General features: G+C 36.9%; 1 protein-coding gene across 1 annotated transcript in view; it reads left to right on the forward strand.

Annotated features, from left to right (window-relative positions):
• The window catches only part of LOC138712137 (cytochrome P450 4C1-like), a 28,619-nt gene extending 12,005 nt beyond the window's left edge, over positions 1–16,614 (forward strand). Inside the window, exons 5-12 of the mRNA XM_069843602.1 lie at positions 4,286–4,471; positions 5,946–6,015; positions 7,993–8,119; positions 10,729–10,810; positions 11,404–11,513; positions 12,317–12,385; positions 13,707–13,875; positions 14,192–16,614. Of these exons, the coding sequence (XP_069699703.1) occupies positions 4,286–4,471; positions 5,946–6,015; positions 7,993–8,119; positions 10,729–10,810; positions 11,404–11,513; positions 12,317–12,385; positions 13,707–13,875; positions 14,192–14,544 (1,166 nt within the window). The 3' untranslated portion in view covers positions 14,545–16,614. The remainder of the gene's footprint in view (positions 1–4,285; positions 4,472–5,945; positions 6,016–7,992; positions 8,120–10,728; positions 10,811–11,403; positions 11,514–12,316; positions 12,386–13,706; positions 13,876–14,191) is intronic.
• The last annotated feature ends 1,924 nt before the right edge of the window (positions 16,615–18,538 follow it).

An 18,538-nucleotide genomic window follows, 5' to 3' on the forward strand; every position in this document is an offset into this window, starting at 1 on the left:
CGCTATGTTAAAATCGGCAGCACTTTGAAGAAAACAACCGGCAGGATCGCCACCCGTCCGCTGTAAACGAACACGAGATAGCAGTACAGTCGTTAATGCAATTCAAATGGGAATATGACGTGAATCCTTATGTAACAACTAGATGGCAGCGTAGTAAACCTGACAAAAGTTGTTAATCTCAAAGCCTATTAGGCCGACCTATCTGGGTATATAATTATGATCTAGGGTAACAGATAGCTCATCCCTTTGTTAAAATCGGCAGCACTTTGAAAATAACAACCGCCAGGATCGCCATCCGTCCGCCGTAAACGAATATGAGATGGCACTACAGTCGCTAATGCAATTCAAATGGAAATTATGACGTGATTCCTTAAGTGATAACTAGATGGCAGCATAGTAAATCTGACAAAAGTTGTTACCGTCAGTGCCTATAAGGCCGAGCTGTCTGGATATATATGATCTAGGATAAAACTGAATGCACAAGATGCGAGAGAGTGACCAGCAGCATGACACGGCCGCATTTAGGAGGACTTGTGTGTGAACACATGGATAAATTATTATAAATTTGCCAATATTAAAGCTGCAAAAATATACATAAAGTTACAGCCTTAAATTGACGTAATTTTTCCAGAGCGATAAGATGTCATTAGTTATAACTTTTAGGTGCATAGTTTTCTATTTAACCATTTAGGCCAGGAATTTCATACATTTCTATATTTTCCTCCATTGGTCGTAAATTTCTACTATTGTAGCCCACTCCTTTTTTGTAGTGCTATGACGTCTTTGCGAATCAAGAGGCGACATTTTCCTTTCGTATACCTTTCCTGGACATTTGTAACACCGCATAAGTGCTATTATAGTTTGATGTTCAGAGTGAGAGTGATTATTTTTCCTTGGGCTGCAGTTGTAGCCCACTCGAGTAAACCCATAACTTTATTTCCTAAGCAACTTCTCATAAATTTCATGCTTTAATTTCTTAAATATTGCTAGAGTCATTAAAATAAATTAATTTGTGACTGGCAGACAAATTCTTCAGTGGTTGGCTGAATGTGATTAACAAATTATAACAGATTACGATAGAGACCAAAATTGTAATGGGCTACAATAGTAGCCCACGCGAACTATAATGGGATTATTATAAGCGCGAGCACTAAAATGTTAATTATCTTCAAATCAACATTTACAGTAAGTCTATTAAACCTGATTTTATATAGTATATAGTAGTAGTAGTAGTAGTAGTAGTAGTAGTAGTAGTAGTAGTAGTAGTAGTAGTAGTAGTAGGTTTATTTTGCCTGGCAGAGTTAAGGCCATGAGGCCTTCTCTTCCACTCAACCAGGTTTCAATAATATACATGAAATACAAAATTTGATTACAAAACAACACAAAAGAAAATACCTTAGAAATTACATAAAATATAGTAGAAAATTACAATAGAAAAGATCAGTTACATAATATAAAATTACAAATAGTCAAGATCGGTTATGTAATATATAAAATAAAGTAGAAAATTACACATAATCAAAATCAGTTACATAACATAAAGGGGAATACACACACACACACACAAACACACAATTTATAATACCTAAAATGCCCGAGATAAATACGACGATTAATTCACTTGAGATATATTACACAGTTAATATACTAATAGGAGAATACATGTGAGTTACAAGACATAAAATGTTGATTAGCAAATTCGTACTAAATGGCATACAAACACAAATGATTAAGAAATATATCAAGATAATAAAAAAAAGAAAAGAGAAAAAAAAAAGAAAAAGAGAGAGAGGAGAAAAATATAGCAACTTGGTCATTTAAGACTACTTAGAAACTTCCGCAAGAGTCTAGTTCTGTTCATTAAAAACATTTCTAAGTAGTGTGTACTTAAAAGATTTTAGACTCCGACTGCTCCTGATTTCCTGTGACAAGGAATTCCAGGAATAAGCTGTGTGTATTGTGAAGGAAGCAGAGTAGAGAGATGTTTGATGGAATATAATTGATAGAACATGGTTATGCTGTGAACGTGTATCACGGTTGTGGTGGGATGCTAAAAGTGTGAAGCGAGGAACTAGGTAAATGGGTGTGGAATTACTTAAAATCTGATACAGCAAACAGAGTGAATGAACTACATGCCTAGTTTGACTTTTTGATAAATGCATTATATTTTTATAATAACATTATTTTATTATGGCATATATTTTCGAGCTCAAGTTATTACAGCTGATTTGGTGGTGCATAAAACTGCATAGTTTGAATTTTGAAAATGGATTCATATTTTTATAATTAATGATTTCACAGCATATTTAATCCGTTTCAACTTTTATCACAACTGTACTACCTTACAGATTTCTTCTTCTTACCAAGAGAATCAGTTTCCTCAAACCTAATTCAATCTCCATAATTACGAGTGGAACATGGATCTCATCTTAAATTGTTAAGAGAGGAGACATGTGAAATTTTCGTCATTTTGAGTAAAAAAATCACATGTTCCTTTTGTTTTGTAAACAAAATGAATCAGCAATTTCTTATTTATATACTGGGTGTTCAGTTCAAAGTGTGTCATGGCTCGCTGTATGCCGTCATGTGGCTAGTCGATGAGCATAGAGAATTCAATCTTCCTACACTTCCTGCAGAGGTGTATTACCTACGTGCCAGAGAAGTTGCCTAGCAAGTACGGCGTTCATTCTGAAGAGTACTTACCGATACGTACGGTGACGCCGGTAGTGGCAGGAATGTGAACTGTTTCGAAACTTGTACTGAGGTGAGTTTTTTCTTACTATCGAGATATGGGGAGAGGGTTAAGACGATTACTTACGTATTTGTTGATATTAATTTCGACGGTCAACATGGACACGGAGCATTTTATTTGTGTTGTGGAATGTTGCCGTACGCAAACGATGATAACAAATACCCTGCGTACGACTTGGCCTCGCAAAACACAGTTCGAAAGAGGTTATGGTAGCACACAGACCGTACAGACCGCCATCTGTTGCTACGACGTTCAAGTTATACCGTACACGTTCTCAAGTTCAGATTGAACGCCTTGAATAATAGGCAACTTCTCCGACATAAAAGTTGAAACTCGCTTCAAATCGCTGACTCATCAACAGTGACGTCATAACACATTTGAAATGAACACCCAGTATAGAAAATTGGCAGTACTCTATGGCACTTGGATGCATAAAAAGTACGTAATAGTTAATTTTCTGCATCCTTGAATTTGAATACAGTGCAAACTTTACAAGTTGTTCCTTCACACTTTTTCAGCACTTTCCGACATGTTATAAGAGTAAAGAATATTTTAAAATGCTAGAAACATGAAGTTTTATTGTATGTTCTATATAATGCGTTTAAGGAAACACAGTAAATAGCATTTTTTATAAACTAAATACTTGCAAAATTACAGAAATAATAATTATTTAGTGCCATTAAAAATTTAAATTTTGAAGTCGCTTATTTAAAATTCTGAATATTTAGTTATTTCCTAACATATCAATTATGTTGTAAACAAATGTCATTCATTACACTTAAGTTTGTAAGAGGAAATGGATTTTTAACATACACAACTTTTTTAAATTTGAATAACTCAAAAACCATTCCAGTACATCATAACGCAATTTATACACAAGAATACTTATAGCAGGATGTGAAGTGTACAATAATCACTTACCTTACCGGTACGTTAAAAATTGTAGAAAATGAAATTTTCCTCATTCACTACCCTAACATGTTTTAAATTTTCTTAGACATTGAGAAAGACTCCTATTTCTTTCATAACAGCTTGGATCAACAATGTCTTAAGATTCAGTGATAAAATCATGGCTTAAAAACTAAACATTCATGTAGGAGTACTAAAAATTCATCAATGTTTTAATAAACAGAGTGGTAACTTTGGAGATTAGAAAAAGTACCTAACAAATGAAAAAATATAGTGTGCCCAACACAGTGATGTTTTTTCCCTACGTCAAAATAATACTAATAAAACTTTAAAGAAGTGATGACCAACTCATTACCTTTGTGGAAGAGCACTCTTCGCTGCACACGAGCAGTATGCCAGAGCTGATCGCCCCAGTTCTTGCAATGCCAACGTTGCTCTTTTTTATTCGTAAATTGCACACAGTGCTATATAAGAGCAACTGAATTGGTCACCAACGATTTAAAATTTGAAGTGACTTCTGAATGAACTTTAATTATTTTTCTCTATTCAAAACATTTCTTTTGTCATTTTTATTGTCCATATTACCAATAGAAGTAACTGCAACGCAACTCACGTGATATGCAGGTCAGAAATGGCACACACACCGCAAGATGATCACCCCCACTTTCCACTTCAAGATTCTGGACAGCTTTGTGGAAGTGTTCGCGGAGAAGAGCGAGATTCTGGTGGACAAACTTCAGAAGGAGGTCGGATCCCAGGGCTTCGATGTGTACCCCTACATCACGCGGTGTGCTCTGGACATCATCTGCGGTGAGTTTAACCAGTATTAGCACTTATCAATAGACAGAAAATAAGTCTAAATTACGAGTGAAACACACACAAGACATGCACGTTTAACAATGCTATTCTTTGTAATTCCCTCAGAACATATTCAATACATAATGAAGTATAACTACGAGTATTCCGTCATTAACTTGCAAAATTTTTAAGCAACTGCAAACGCTGTAAAATATTTCACATGTTCTATATGCAATGGGATAACGCAACAATAGCGTTATTAGATTGTGCATAAACGAATAACAAAGAAAATATATAACCCATAGGTCACAGGTCCCAGGAGAACCAAATTCTAGCATTTCCTCATAACAGAACATCTCACTATTCCAGGATGCGAATTAACGGGGGAGATTTCCCCCTATTGGAAAGATATCCCTCTCTCATAAATTCATATTAACATCCCTGCCAGGGATAACTTATATGCCCCTCACAAAATATAATTGTTTTAATACGAATATACTCTATGAATACGTATAAAGTAAGCAAAGAATATAATAGTGATGTATTATAATCACCGAAAAACTGACAACAATCAATAACTTAGGAATTACACATCTGATCTTAAATTTGCTCATGGATATAATTAACTTATTCAACTAAACAATTATAAAACAATGTGATCCAGTTGTGATACAGAGGTGAGTTTATTCATTACTTTAATATACTCACTCCCAACGTTTTTCTATCTAGGATTTTATCCACCTCTCATCAGAAATCTTAATTCGCACCCTGCACTATTCATCTCCTTTTACTGTCTTAGCCCCCGTGAAATGGAATTCTCTACCTCAAAAGATTAGGGGCTGCAGAATTAACTGTTTTCAAGAACAGGCTAAGCGATTTCTTACGGACTCTGTTTTTACGAAACTATTCAGTCTAGCTCGCGATTTGGCAGAGTGTGTTCTGGGAAAGTAGTGATCGTCCTGACAATGATTACTTGTTCATCATCATCATCATCATCATCAACATCATCATCGACAACAACTTTCACGGCATAGAACTGATATCCTGTTCCTGTTCATAAGCCACTTTTCTCTTGGTCTACCTCGATCTCTTCTATTTATTGGTTTAAATCTTCAGGGCTTTTAGTAGAAACCCGTTACATGATCCGAATAAAGGAATTCTTAGCGGAAAGTGTATGTCTGTGCCACAGCACATATACAACCTGCGCAGTATCAATCGGAGATAATCGGAGGTCTCCGTTTGAAAGCGCGCTAACAACTGCTCCAGAGACAACCTAATCATGCGCAGCATGATTGCTGTTACAACTAATTCAACGAGGGAAGACCTACATGCTCCTTGTTTGTTCATGAAATAATTTATGTCTGATGAAGGCCGAGTTGAATGGCAACAGATCCGTGAATCGTTCAATTTAATGAAAAGAAGGAACTTCATTGGTACCGAACTGTGGATCCTGCATCTGCTCCTAATTGCGTGTCTTATTTTGCAGAGACCGCCATGGGCACGCCGGTATTCGCGCAGGACGACGTCGAAACTGAATATGTCAAGGCGGTATACGAGTAAGTATTACACTGACTGGTAGAAATCCATGTGTCATTCACAAAATTGCAGATATCACGAGCGAGATTTAAGACAGCTCTGGAAATTAATATGTCCAATGAGTCATTACCTACTAACTAAGCGCTTAAATCCCCACTCCAATCCCCACAATTTTTTAGTCCGATATGAGTAGACAGTAAGGTAAGTATTGTCCAGTGACGGATTGCATAAGGCAGGCTCACCATGGAAAGCTGATTGGGCTAAAGTTTCCACAAGATATAAGAACTACAGTAAATTTGTTTTCAGATAGGACACCACAACCCAAAATATATGATATACAAATCTATAACAAATTTCAATGTAAGAGAACATTATAGGCTACCCGTATGAATATGCTACAGTAATGGACTAATAATTATCATAACTTAAAAAAAAACGCGAATAACGAAGCTAAAAGAGCTAAAACATAAGTGGTATGCTAAGCTTCCCTAAGTAAATATTGAAAACATATTAACTAGATCAGTGGTCGTCAGCACTCGCTGAAATATGCAATGGGTACGCGGTGCCGTCCCGTGCGCACCGTCGTGCAACAGGGAGAGATAGAGAGCATACCCGCTAGCAGCTACGAGAGCACTATAGTGCACTGCGTTTTCCGCAGGTAAGAGAGGCTAGCCCCAGCGTGCTCTGTGTTGACGACCCCTGCCCTAGATCATACCCAGATTACTCTGCGTTATAGGCTTTGACGGTAACAACTTTTATCAGGTTTACTATGCTGCCATCTAGTTGTTACATAAGGAGTCACGTCATAACTCCCATTTGAATTGCATTAGCGACTGTACTGCCATCTCGTGTTTGTTTACGGCGGACGGGTGGCGATCCTGGCGGTTGTTCTCTTCAAAGTGCAACCGATTTTAACATAGGAATGAGCAATCTATATGTGATCTGGGGTGTTACTTAAAGAATTTCATATACAATTTTAATAAATATGGAGGGCTTATGTGAGGGTCGAGTTTGTTAAAAATTGTCTCAGTGTAGCAGCCGACGAAATATACTCTGAGAAACTGAATTTATTAACTATTTTAGCAGCTGAATGGAAGAATTGGAGATTGATAAAAAAAAGTTTGTTCGTTGTAATTTTCTTCATTAAATGAAAAAGCTGATGTTAGTAACACTGGAAAATTAATCATATCTATTTGGGGGAGTTTATTACAATTTTATTTTAATATCTATGCCGAATTGTTAAATCTTGTGATATTCATTCAATGTTCACCGCTTTGGAGTAACAGTTAGCACGTCTGACCAAGCGGGTCCGGGTTCAAATCCTGGTTGGGACAAGTTACCTGTTTGAGATTTTTCCGGGGTTTTTCCTGAACCATCGAAGTAAAATTGCTGGGTAACTTTTGGCGTTGGACCTCGGATTCATTTCGCCATCATAGTTACACTTCCACTCTATCCTCCTCCTCCTCCTCCTCCTCTTCCTCATCATCATCATCATCATCATCATCATCATCATCATCATCATCATCTCCGTTTCTAGAAAGAAAGGTTTCGGGATTGCTCCGATGTAGAGTCTTGGATATGTGGTCGTTCGTTGTTGGTAGTAGTGCTATGCACCGTGAGCTCTCCAGTGGGTTCATGGTAACTCGTGGGATAGGGGTTGAGAGACCGCGGTGAAGCCTCTGCAGAAATGTAAGGGATCATATAGGCTTTGGGAAGTTCGGTGCCTGCGCGCAGAGGAACCTATAGTACGGGGGGCCTAAGAACATGCACACCATTTCATTCCGGGTAGTACAGTGCGAGGACAGTCCCGGTCTGTGCCCTACCCTTAAGGGGGACTAACAGAATAGATAGATATTCGTTCAAGCCTCATAAATTTTCAACTTATTTCGCTTCTCCGACTTCCATTGATCAAACACATTACAAACACATACAGAATATAATTACCATCTTCACTGTAAGTCACGAATATGTGAATATTTTACTTTCTACTGTTTCAGAATGAGTGAGGTTTTGGTTGAGCGCATGCAACGTCCCTGGCTGCACAACGAGTTTTTATTCAAGTTGTCTGCACGGGGAAGACGCCATGATCGGTGTCTTAGAATGCTGCACGGCTTCACCAGCAAGGCAAGTCAACATCTGGGCTGGGGTAAGCCTCTCAGCGCGAGCGCGCTCGCAGAGAAACCAGCTGCGGACAGGTGGATAGAAACGATAAACGTAACGTGCCATTCACAATGAGTGCAAAACGTGCTTTGCCTACATAGCCTATGTACATAAATACTACATTTACTGTAGTTTACACATTGGACGCCACTGATCGATTCTTATGTCCACGATGAACACAATTGCGGGAGTAGAAGGAAACTGCTATCTGAAGATCGCTCAAGTTAACGTATAAATCCCCCAGGCTTGAGTTAGGTCAAAACCTAACATCGCAAGGAAAGTAGTGAGGCTGTTTTTCAAAGATCATATTATTTCAAGACTGTAACGACTACTGTGATATTTTACTTTCCACTCTTCATATACAGAGGTTTAAAAATTACGCACAATTTTAATTAAAATTGAATAAAACGATTTTGCACAAAGCTCAGCTACGTCAAACCTTGTGTTTTGAAAGACATATTTTCTACCAAAACAGGACATTTTTTTGACTGGTGAGCAAGTCATGATGTAATTGAGAACATTCATTTCAAATGAGACCTTATAGCCTACTTTTTTAAGATCATCTCAAGTTCACCACTGTGGAGTAGGGCCTAATGGTTAGAATGTCTGACGACGAAACGAGCGCACTCGGGTTGAAATCCTGATTGGGACAAGTTACATGGTTTATGTTTCTCCTGGGTTTTAACTCACCTCATTAAGACCAATGCCGCGTAACTTTCGGCGCTGTCCCCTGGACTCATTTCGCTGCCATTATCACCTTCATCCATTCAGACGCTACATAACCATACCAGTTGATAAATCGTCGTAAAATAATCAATAAAATATCAGATGCAAAATATGTTTTTTATTCATGTGCAAAACTTCCTTTGTTTTATACCGAAGCACCATGACCATGGTTACAATGGTAAAAATTTTATTGTTGATATATTTAGTTAGTCCTTATATTATTCGAACATTTTTACTGAAGAAATCATAAAATGTGTTCGTAAGAGAATTGAAATCCTGATTATGATGATTTTGGTTATATTATTTGGTTACTGAAATCATACGGAATAAAAGCTATGAAGATTTTTTAAGAAAACTCGTTCAAATCGGCTACCTGTTTCTCATATGGATAGGAACAATGAGACAGAATGACCTGCAAGGTCTCCTGATCTTTCTATGGGGATACCTGAAGAGCAATGTCTTTGTTACGAGACCTGGAGTCCTCTACACCACAACCATTGACAGATTGTAAATGAGAAACATTCCTCATATGTAATTAAATAAATTCAATTTAATGCATAAACTGAGAGAAAACAATTCAATCACTAAAAATATTCACTTGTGTAAAAGCCAGCAAAGTTATACTGTGATGTGCTATTCACAAAAATAAGAAATTCACAGAGACGCCGAATTAAATTAAAGAGTGAGAACTTCGCTGAACGTAAATGTAAAAATATGCTCTTTCGGATGATATTAAAAAACAACGGGTGCCATTCGAAATTGTTCTCGATGACATCATAACTCGTACAAGAGTCTAAAAAATATTGTTTCCATAAAATATTCCTCTCTAAATACAAAATTTGACGTATCTTAGTTATTTTATTCAAAATCTTCTGATTCAATCTTAATTATTGTAATTTTGAAAATCCTTCATACATAGTCCAAAAGAAACAAATGTAGTTCTGTCTTCATTGCATTTACCGGTAGGTATTTAAAAATAAATATCCTACACTTAGGCTCGACCATCTAGTTTTTATGCTCTTAGTAGTTTCAACATGTCTTGAATTAGTGGAATTATTCAAAAAATAAAAGCGCAACACGTTTTCCTTTTCTCATTGTTGTGTCTTAGAGGTCACCATTGATATTTACTTTGTATATAATGTCTGACAAGTCCCCAAAACAAGAAAACCAATGAAGTAAGGTCAGGAGATTTAGTGTGCCAGAGATTTGTACAGAAAATTTCAAACGCAATGGAGGGTATAACAACTATGCCTACAAACTACAACTGCTTTAGAAAATCACGCTCCAAGACTCACTCCTCATGACTGAAGGAAAGTAGCCCCGCGCAAAATTGCTCACCCAAATTACACAAGAAGTTAGTTTTGCCAATATGGTGTTCCTATTGGATGAAACAAGTCTTCAATATTAATGGGAAGAGGAGTAGGCACAATTGTCTAATGTGGAGTAAAAAGGATCTACACGAGACGATAGATCAAGCATTTCCAACTGCTGGCTCTGTGACGTTACATGTCTCTGCTCTCGAGCTCCTTGAGAGGAGTACCATACCTATAAGAGCAAAGTAGGAGGAGTGGCAGTGGAAGGGATGGAGATGTTTAAATAGCGGAGACACAACAGTACCCTCCCTCACGTGCTCTACTAACTCTGCTCCGAGAGGGGAAACGCGCTCCGACGTCATAGGTTGTCCAGTTGTCCCAAGGTTAATATGCAAGGTGTTCTTACAGGGTCATCATAAGATGGATCCTAGAGGATATTGATAAATTGACTTAAAGCAACAATTCCTGACTATGGAACATGAATCTTTCCGTATATGCAAACGATATTTAATACTTATTTTACTTGTATTTCAGGTGATCCAAGAACGGAAGACACAGCTTCTTGGCAACGGGGATAAGATGCAAGGATATTCAGGAAGCGAAGACGAAGTCATAGGTAATAAGCGTAACACATTATTTGATATATAGTTTATTTCGATACTCTTGCATTTTACGTTCTAGTACCTCAATAATTTTACGCAATTTCACTACTTTATTTCAACAAACTCCATGAGAAAAAAAAACAGTGATAATGCAAAGAATTCTATTTAGAAATTTCCAAGCGGTCACATTAAATCATAAGTGAACATTTCAGCACATTGTTAGAATTTACCCTGATAAAATTATGGCATTTATCTGGCAGCGATTATTTGTTTAAATGAATCATTGAAAGCAAGACTTCGGTAATTTCAGTTACTGTGTAAAAATTATAGGAGTAGACTACATATGGAATTTGTGTGACACCGTTTATTTATAAATAAAAATAGTATGCCAAAGAAAGAGAAGAAGAAAAACAGAAAAGAACTGCTTTATTTAGTTATCCATTTACTGAAAACGACAAAGTTTTAGGATTACATGTGAAAACATTAAAAGTTGTTTCCAGGTTCATTATTAGAGAATGATATGCAGAGTAAATGCTAACGAATTACATTTATTTGTGAAATAATATTAACTTGAAAAGTCTGTTAATAGAATTTACACTCATTCCAGGTAAGAAGAAAAGAAAGGCATTCTTGGACCTCCTCCTAGAAGCATCACTTGGCGGAGTTAAACTCACAGACACGGAGCTCAGAGAGGAAGTGGACACCTTCATGTTCGAGGTACAGAACACCCCCAACAAAGTTCATCAAATCACAATAACATACTCTATGGATTGCACAATTAAGCATGTTAAATTTCGTGACTATATCTTAGTCCTTCTATTAAAAAAAAGTAATTCACTAGTTACGTGAAAAATCACTTATCAGACTGTAGAGCCGTGAGACGGGAAGAAGCTTATACGCAAGAGCTGGATCTTTAGTACGGAGAGACAGTGTAGGGGCCACTTTTGAAAGCCATTCTTTCTCAACATTTCTCTCGCTTTGATCCCTATCTATCTTGAAAAATAAAAAAGTTTGTCGCTTACCAACTTTTGAAGGTGTAAATGTCTATTCTGAACAGATCACATCTAAGTTTCTATTTTTTTCTCACTTTTCAAAATAAAATTTTGTTTAGATTTTTTTCTATGCTTTCCTTAAACATTAAGATATAAATTAGAAAAAAACTACAACACGATTGATTGACAATCATATGGGCTACGACATGATAAATGTTTAACGGAGTGGGAAATATCGTATAATAGAGCCTTACGTTAAAGCAGTTCGTTTACCGATCCCTTACGATTCTTTCCGAAGTTTTACGAACGTGAACATACGTCACCAAATACGTCACTACTGACATCGAAATGGCGTTAGCCGTATAGCGGGCGAAGAGAGTGCGAAAACTCTCTAATAAGTCCGTAACTGATCATAGGTTTACTGCCACAAACATGAAAAATGTAAACTATAATGATTTAGAGGAGTTATTGGTCCACTTGTATTCTATAAGTACATAATAGGCCTATGCTATCTTTCTTTAATTGCAGGGGCATGATACGACAAGCGCTGGGATGAACTGGGCGCTCTATATGCTGGGGCTGCATCCAGAAGTACAAGTAAGCAAACATTATACGAGTATTATAAAATTATATTTGAGGATGAACGATGGCATTCTTATTGACATTATGACCAAGTGTGTGGTACGGTCTGTCGATTCAGCTTGGACGGCTTTACGGATTCGATGGAGTCCCAGTGCCCTCCATCGCTCTCAAAGCGTGCTACAGCCAACTGCACGTCAGTCAAAATACTAGATCACCCTGCACTGTTATAGGGAATCATCATCATCATCATCATCATCATCATCATCATCATCATCATCATCATCATCATCATCATCATCAGTAATGTTCATTCGTCACTACTTTCTATACAGTAAATACATTCTAGCGACCAGTGTTGACAACTGAAGTAGCCTATATACGGAAAATCGCCAAAAACCAGTTCAAAATTCGCTAGGTGCCGGTACCTTATTATTAAAGACCGGCACAATATGAAGAAAATTTTGTCGCAATAAGGATATATGAAATAACCATTCGAGTAGTGTAATATCTTCGTTTCTAAATCATTTGGAGCAGGTTTACATCATAATTTACAAAATAAGCGTTTAGGTATTTATAGTTCTGCCTATATTTAATATGCGACTAAACAAAAAACAATAAACCTGTATAATTGAATAGTTTAACAGCATTATCAAATTCTTACCTCAGTGCATGAACCAGGTAAGTCAATTTTTTTAAACTGGAGAAAGAAAAAAAATTTCCTACATTGGCTGGACTCAACACTAGTTCCAACACAAAACAAGTATAACTTATTTGTATTTTTTGCAAAAATTATACCTTCTATAAGTTAATGTTGTTTTGTGCGACGAAAATACCATGAAGTTCCAAAAAAGAGGAGACATTAAGTAGACAGAAAAATTTTGATTAAAACCGTTTAAAAAAGTAATTTATAATTTAAAAGTAGCCAGTAACAGCATATTCTCGAAAAATCAAACTTGTATACGAGAGGAAGGTCAAAACTTTCAACATCTACTTTAAGTTGGGTTTCACACTCCATTTCTGCTTCTCGCCGTTGTAGATAGCATTTTACCTGTCGCCCGAGAGCCAGATCCCGTGCTACGGCAGCTATATATTATATTAAGGATTCTGTACAATTACTCTCCTTGAGATAAGAAGACACGAGGGAAACTATGAAAACAGTGTTAAAAACTGAATGAATTAAAATATCATAGTACTAAAATATCGTATTTCATTCTTATAGTAAAGATGCCACAATATTAATACAAATTCAGAATTTCTCCATGTCGGAAGCACACGGTATTACAGAATGAATCAAGATAATTTCTGACTAGTGATAATTATTTCGATATCCTTCTAGGTAAAGGCGTTTGAAGAGCAGGAGCGAATCTTCCAAAGCTCCACCCGCAGTGCTACGATGAAGGACCTGAGCGAGATGAAGTATTTGGAACAGGTGATCAAGGAATCTTTAAGACTGTACCCCAGCGTGCCTTTCATCGGGAGAGTCCTCAACGAAGATGTTCAAATAGGTAAGAAAGATCTGTTCAGCTGCTTGAAAGTCACGGTCATGACGTTAACAGTATTCATGAACTATTGTCGAAAATGGCCAGAAAGTTATTTAAATATGCGATCCTGGTTACATGATTTGTATATCTTAAAAATGCAGGTAGTAGGCTATTGATGATATGAATGAGAAGAGTTCGGCCGGTACCGTGGATCGTGTCCTGGCATAGTTGGAAAAAGCGCTCAGCGCGCGGAGCTGAGAGGTCTCGGGTTTGATTCCCGGTGTCGGAACGAATTTTTCTCAATTTAATAGATATATACTAATATGTATTTACTTTCCAGGTGGTTATACACTTCCTGCTGGGTGTATTTTGACCCTTCACATCTATCAGGTTCATCGCAATCCAAAACAATTCCCCAACCCCCATAAATTTGACCCCGACATCTTCCTACCAGAGAGGATAGCCAAGAGGCACCCCTACGCCTACGTCCCATTCAGTGCTGGGCCCAGGAATTGCGTGGGACAGAAGTTCGCTCTTCTGGAGGAGAAGACGGTGTTATCCTACATGCTTCGAAACTTCAAATGGAGTTCTCTGGATGAGGTAGAAGATATAAAACTTGTTGCGGAACTTGTACTCAGACCTGAGAATGGAATACGCCTCAAAATTACCAAGAGGGGCGACAAGCGACTGTGAGGCAATCCGACAGAGTGGTGAATGTGCTCATGTGTGCGTGTCGTAACTCTAAGCTCATGGTTTTGTATGGGTGTGTGTAATAACGCGATAATAATCGTGTAGGGGGCGGATTTTTATGACCCAAAATTTAAGAATAATACTGAATATATACTACTCGTACCAATACCTGTGTGTAAGAATAAGCCAGGAAAGCACATTTAAAATTCAAAGTCTTAGCTGAACTCATGCTTTTTCAAATTAATAATTTTCTGTGTAAACTGTGCACCACAGGTTCTGCCGCCTGCTTTGTGTGTACTACACAAGATGTACCGAAAAATGTGGAAGAAACTTCATGTATGGATTCCTCATATGTATAGAAAAAATGGTTGTACAATATGAGTTCGGTAGTGCTTGGTTTCTGAGTAGGGTCTGCAATTATGATTATAGTGCATTCCACGACGTTCGTTTACTGGAATAATTATGACGCATTCTGTTTACATTTCCTTAGATTAACTGTTCAAAATGTCGATATCCTGTCTGAATATAGGCCGCAGTTCGTCGTCTCATCGAGATCCGAATATAACTTGCCTCCACGCTCACCAGATTTCAACCGATTGCACTTCTTTCTGTAGCTGTGGGGGCATTTACATTTTTTGGTGTTATTCGACAATGAAGGAACTCTCCGTCAGCGGATTCTGCAAAGATGTCAGAAAACAAGAACTATGCCAGGAATGTTGGAATCTCGATGAGACGACGAGGTGTGAACTGTATTCAGGCAGAAGGTAAACATTTTCAGAAATTGAGGAGCGTTTTTGCAAAAGTTGATAGATGCAGAAATTTTCGAAAATGAGTTATATATGGATATCGTATGTTTTATAGCTCCGGAATCGATCTATGAACTTAGATTTAGCGAAACTTGATTCATACCGTGTGTAGAGACTACAAAACCTTCCAGGTTTTTTCAAAACTCGATAGATGCTGTCACTTAGTTAAAGCAAAACTCGATAGATACTCGAGTCCTTAGTTGAAATATATGCAGGGTCAAATAAAATAGTTTTGAACATAGTATTTCAGACAATTTAATTTTATTAGGTTTGCCGACAGAATTGGAATGTTATTATTTTGTCGCCTAGCGGTAAATCGCTGAGATGGAAGCTATTTGATCTCCCTACCCAAATTAAAGCTTCACTGTTTAGGATTTATCTCATAACTGTAAATTACTGAGGCGAAAACTATTTATCGATTTCTCCCACTCAACTTGACAGTGAAGTGGCGAATATGAAGTGAAAACAGTATTCATTCACGAGTGACTTCAGACAAGCTTTAAGTAAGAGCGTTTTCCAATGTTGTGATATTCTAGACAGTTTCTGTGTGTGAATAATGGATCCAGGAGATGAAATGATTATGATTAAAAAAGTAGTGGGTGGTAGGTCAGAACTAAAAAGTCCTCGTACAGGGAAGCGTAAAACAAAGGAGCATAAACCGAATATAAAATGCTCTCATGGACTTGCAAACTCTTCCTCCAATCCAAAAACTAAAGGAAGTAAGCAGTGTAAAGTGGCAGAGTTAACCTTTGATGACATTAGTGTATTTCACAATAAATTTAAGATTTTATGCAAAATAAATCGAGACAAATTACTTATTAAGTTCATGACCATTATATCACCAAAGCGTAGGGTGGTGAATATCGAGTCTTCGAAAAGATAACAAAGTGTGTCAATTAAATGCAGTAACAGGAAAACAGATGGAGAGATAATCCCTGTTTGTGCGTCAAGTTTCCAAGGCATAACTGGTTTCTCAAAGGACCGATTGTCTCTTCTGGCAAAATAAATTCTACTCTACAGGACAGTCACCAAGGGAAAATAGAGGAGGAAATACTGCAGGTAAGAAGCATGAGAATCTTACAATAACAGTTAAAATGACATAAAGATGTATAAATCCAGAGAGAGCCACTATACTGTGGGAAAATCTAGTAGGAGATATCTGCCTCCAGATCTCTCTATTAAAAAAATGTGGTCAAATTTCTGTGAAAAATGAAAAAAAAAAACTTGGGACTACTTGAGACTTACTCACTCTCGAAGTATAAACATATATATTACAGTTATTTCAACCTGTCATTTAAAACTCCCCGTACTGATTCCTGCTCAACCTGCAAGATAGGCCTATTCCAAATAAAGGTAGAGACAGACTTGGTAAAAAAATGAAATCAGGATCCAATATAGACTACAAAAACTCCGTGGAGACAAGTTTTACAAATTTATGAAAGATGATAATCCAGAAGTAATAAAGATATGTTTCGACTTACAACAAAATCAACCTCTACCGAAATTATCAGTGGGCGAAGTGTTCTACGCAAGACAAGTATGGCTCTACAACCTCTGTGTTGTGATACATTAAAAAACACAAGAAATTAAGGATAGTTCATTCTATAGCCTACTTGGTTGGAGACCCAGTCATCAAGGGGATGTAACTAAGTCGCATCTGCATTGCTAGAATTTTTATTTAGTCTAGAAAAAAAAATCCGCAACTAATGCCCCTTCCACCATTCATCTGTTTTCTTATTCTTGTGCCAGTCAGAACAAGAATATCATTATGATGGCAACTCTCATGACTTTTTTTTGGAGCAAAGCAATATTTTTACTCGCATTCTTCTTTCTTTCCCATACGCCGTCATAGCTAAATGGCTCCAGATCGTGTTTTCAGAAGAATAGAAAAAGACTATAGGAGAATGTAAGACATATTGACCTCAATGACTACCACAAGGTGCTAGAAAATCATAGCATAGTCAAGAATCTCAACAAGGACTGGAAAATCATGGACTTAAAATCGAGTGCTCAAATGGTGTTAAGATCGACACTGACATTTAAGATGGTTCCGCAGAGAGTGATCACTGATCACTTACAGTAAACACATATACAGCGCAGAACACATATACAGCGTGTCCAGTGGCAGTGTGGTTGCTAAAACCAAGAATTAAAAAATGCGGTAGTGTGTTAAACTTCCCTGCTCTTCCAGAAGTCAACATGGTGTTTAAAGTAAAAAATAATGACGTTAAGAAACTCCTGCAGTATTTCGAAGTAACAGGCGAGGCAAAGAACTTGTACACAACAGTTCTAGCAGATGTGTCCCATCAGACTTTTGTGATCAAATTGTAATTTTGTGTTGATACTAATAATTTTCTTCAATTTTATTGTGTTGTAATGAGATTCATATGAACATAGAATGCATCTATCCTATTTTTTGCGCCTAAAACTGACAAGTAATAAAAAAAAAGTGCTTATATTTTTCAAACCTACTTTCATTGTCTCAGAACAAAGAATGCTTTCTGTGAAAATTGTTGTTATAAAATAAATATTTGTATGTTTAAATTAAAAAATGTAATTTCTGTAAAATCTTGATTTCTGCATCTATCGACTTTTGCAAAAATGCTCCTCAATTTATCTAAGGAAATATAAACAGTATATATCATAATAATTTCAGCGAATTTAATGTACTGAAGTACACTATGATCATACTTGCAAGCCCTGTGCATAAACTAAGAATTTCCGAACTCATATTGATATAACCAGTTCCTCTTCTAATATTACAAGGAATCCATACCTGAAGGTTTGTCCTCTTTTTTTTTCGTTTCACCTTGCATGGCAGTGTGAGACTACCGGCCGTATACCAAAACGATGAATTATTCAGAACTCCCGTTTCGTCCACACTAATGGTTATATGAATATAACCACACATGGAGTATATTGATTAAATAATTCCTAATCATTTACTGAATGAAAGAGAAATATGAAAGAATAGAGGGTCTAGAGACAAAAAGGAAGATGATTTAATGTACCGCGAAATAAAATGTTTGGACTTCACAAATAGGAACAGGAAATGTGGTTGATAGAGGACGAAATCGGAAATGAAATATCAGACAGAGCAGAAATACTAAACAGATAGACGAAATAATGTCTTTTAAATTTTTAATGTAGAAGAGTTATACGAGACAGGGAATCGTCCAGACGACTTAGCT

Source organism: Periplaneta americana, chromosome 13, assembly GCF_040183065.1.
Source record: "Periplaneta americana isolate PAMFEO1 chromosome 13, P.americana_PAMFEO1_priV1, whole genome shotgun sequence".
NCBI classification, from domain to species: Eukaryota; Metazoa; Arthropoda; class Insecta; order Blattodea; family Blattidae; genus Periplaneta; species Periplaneta americana.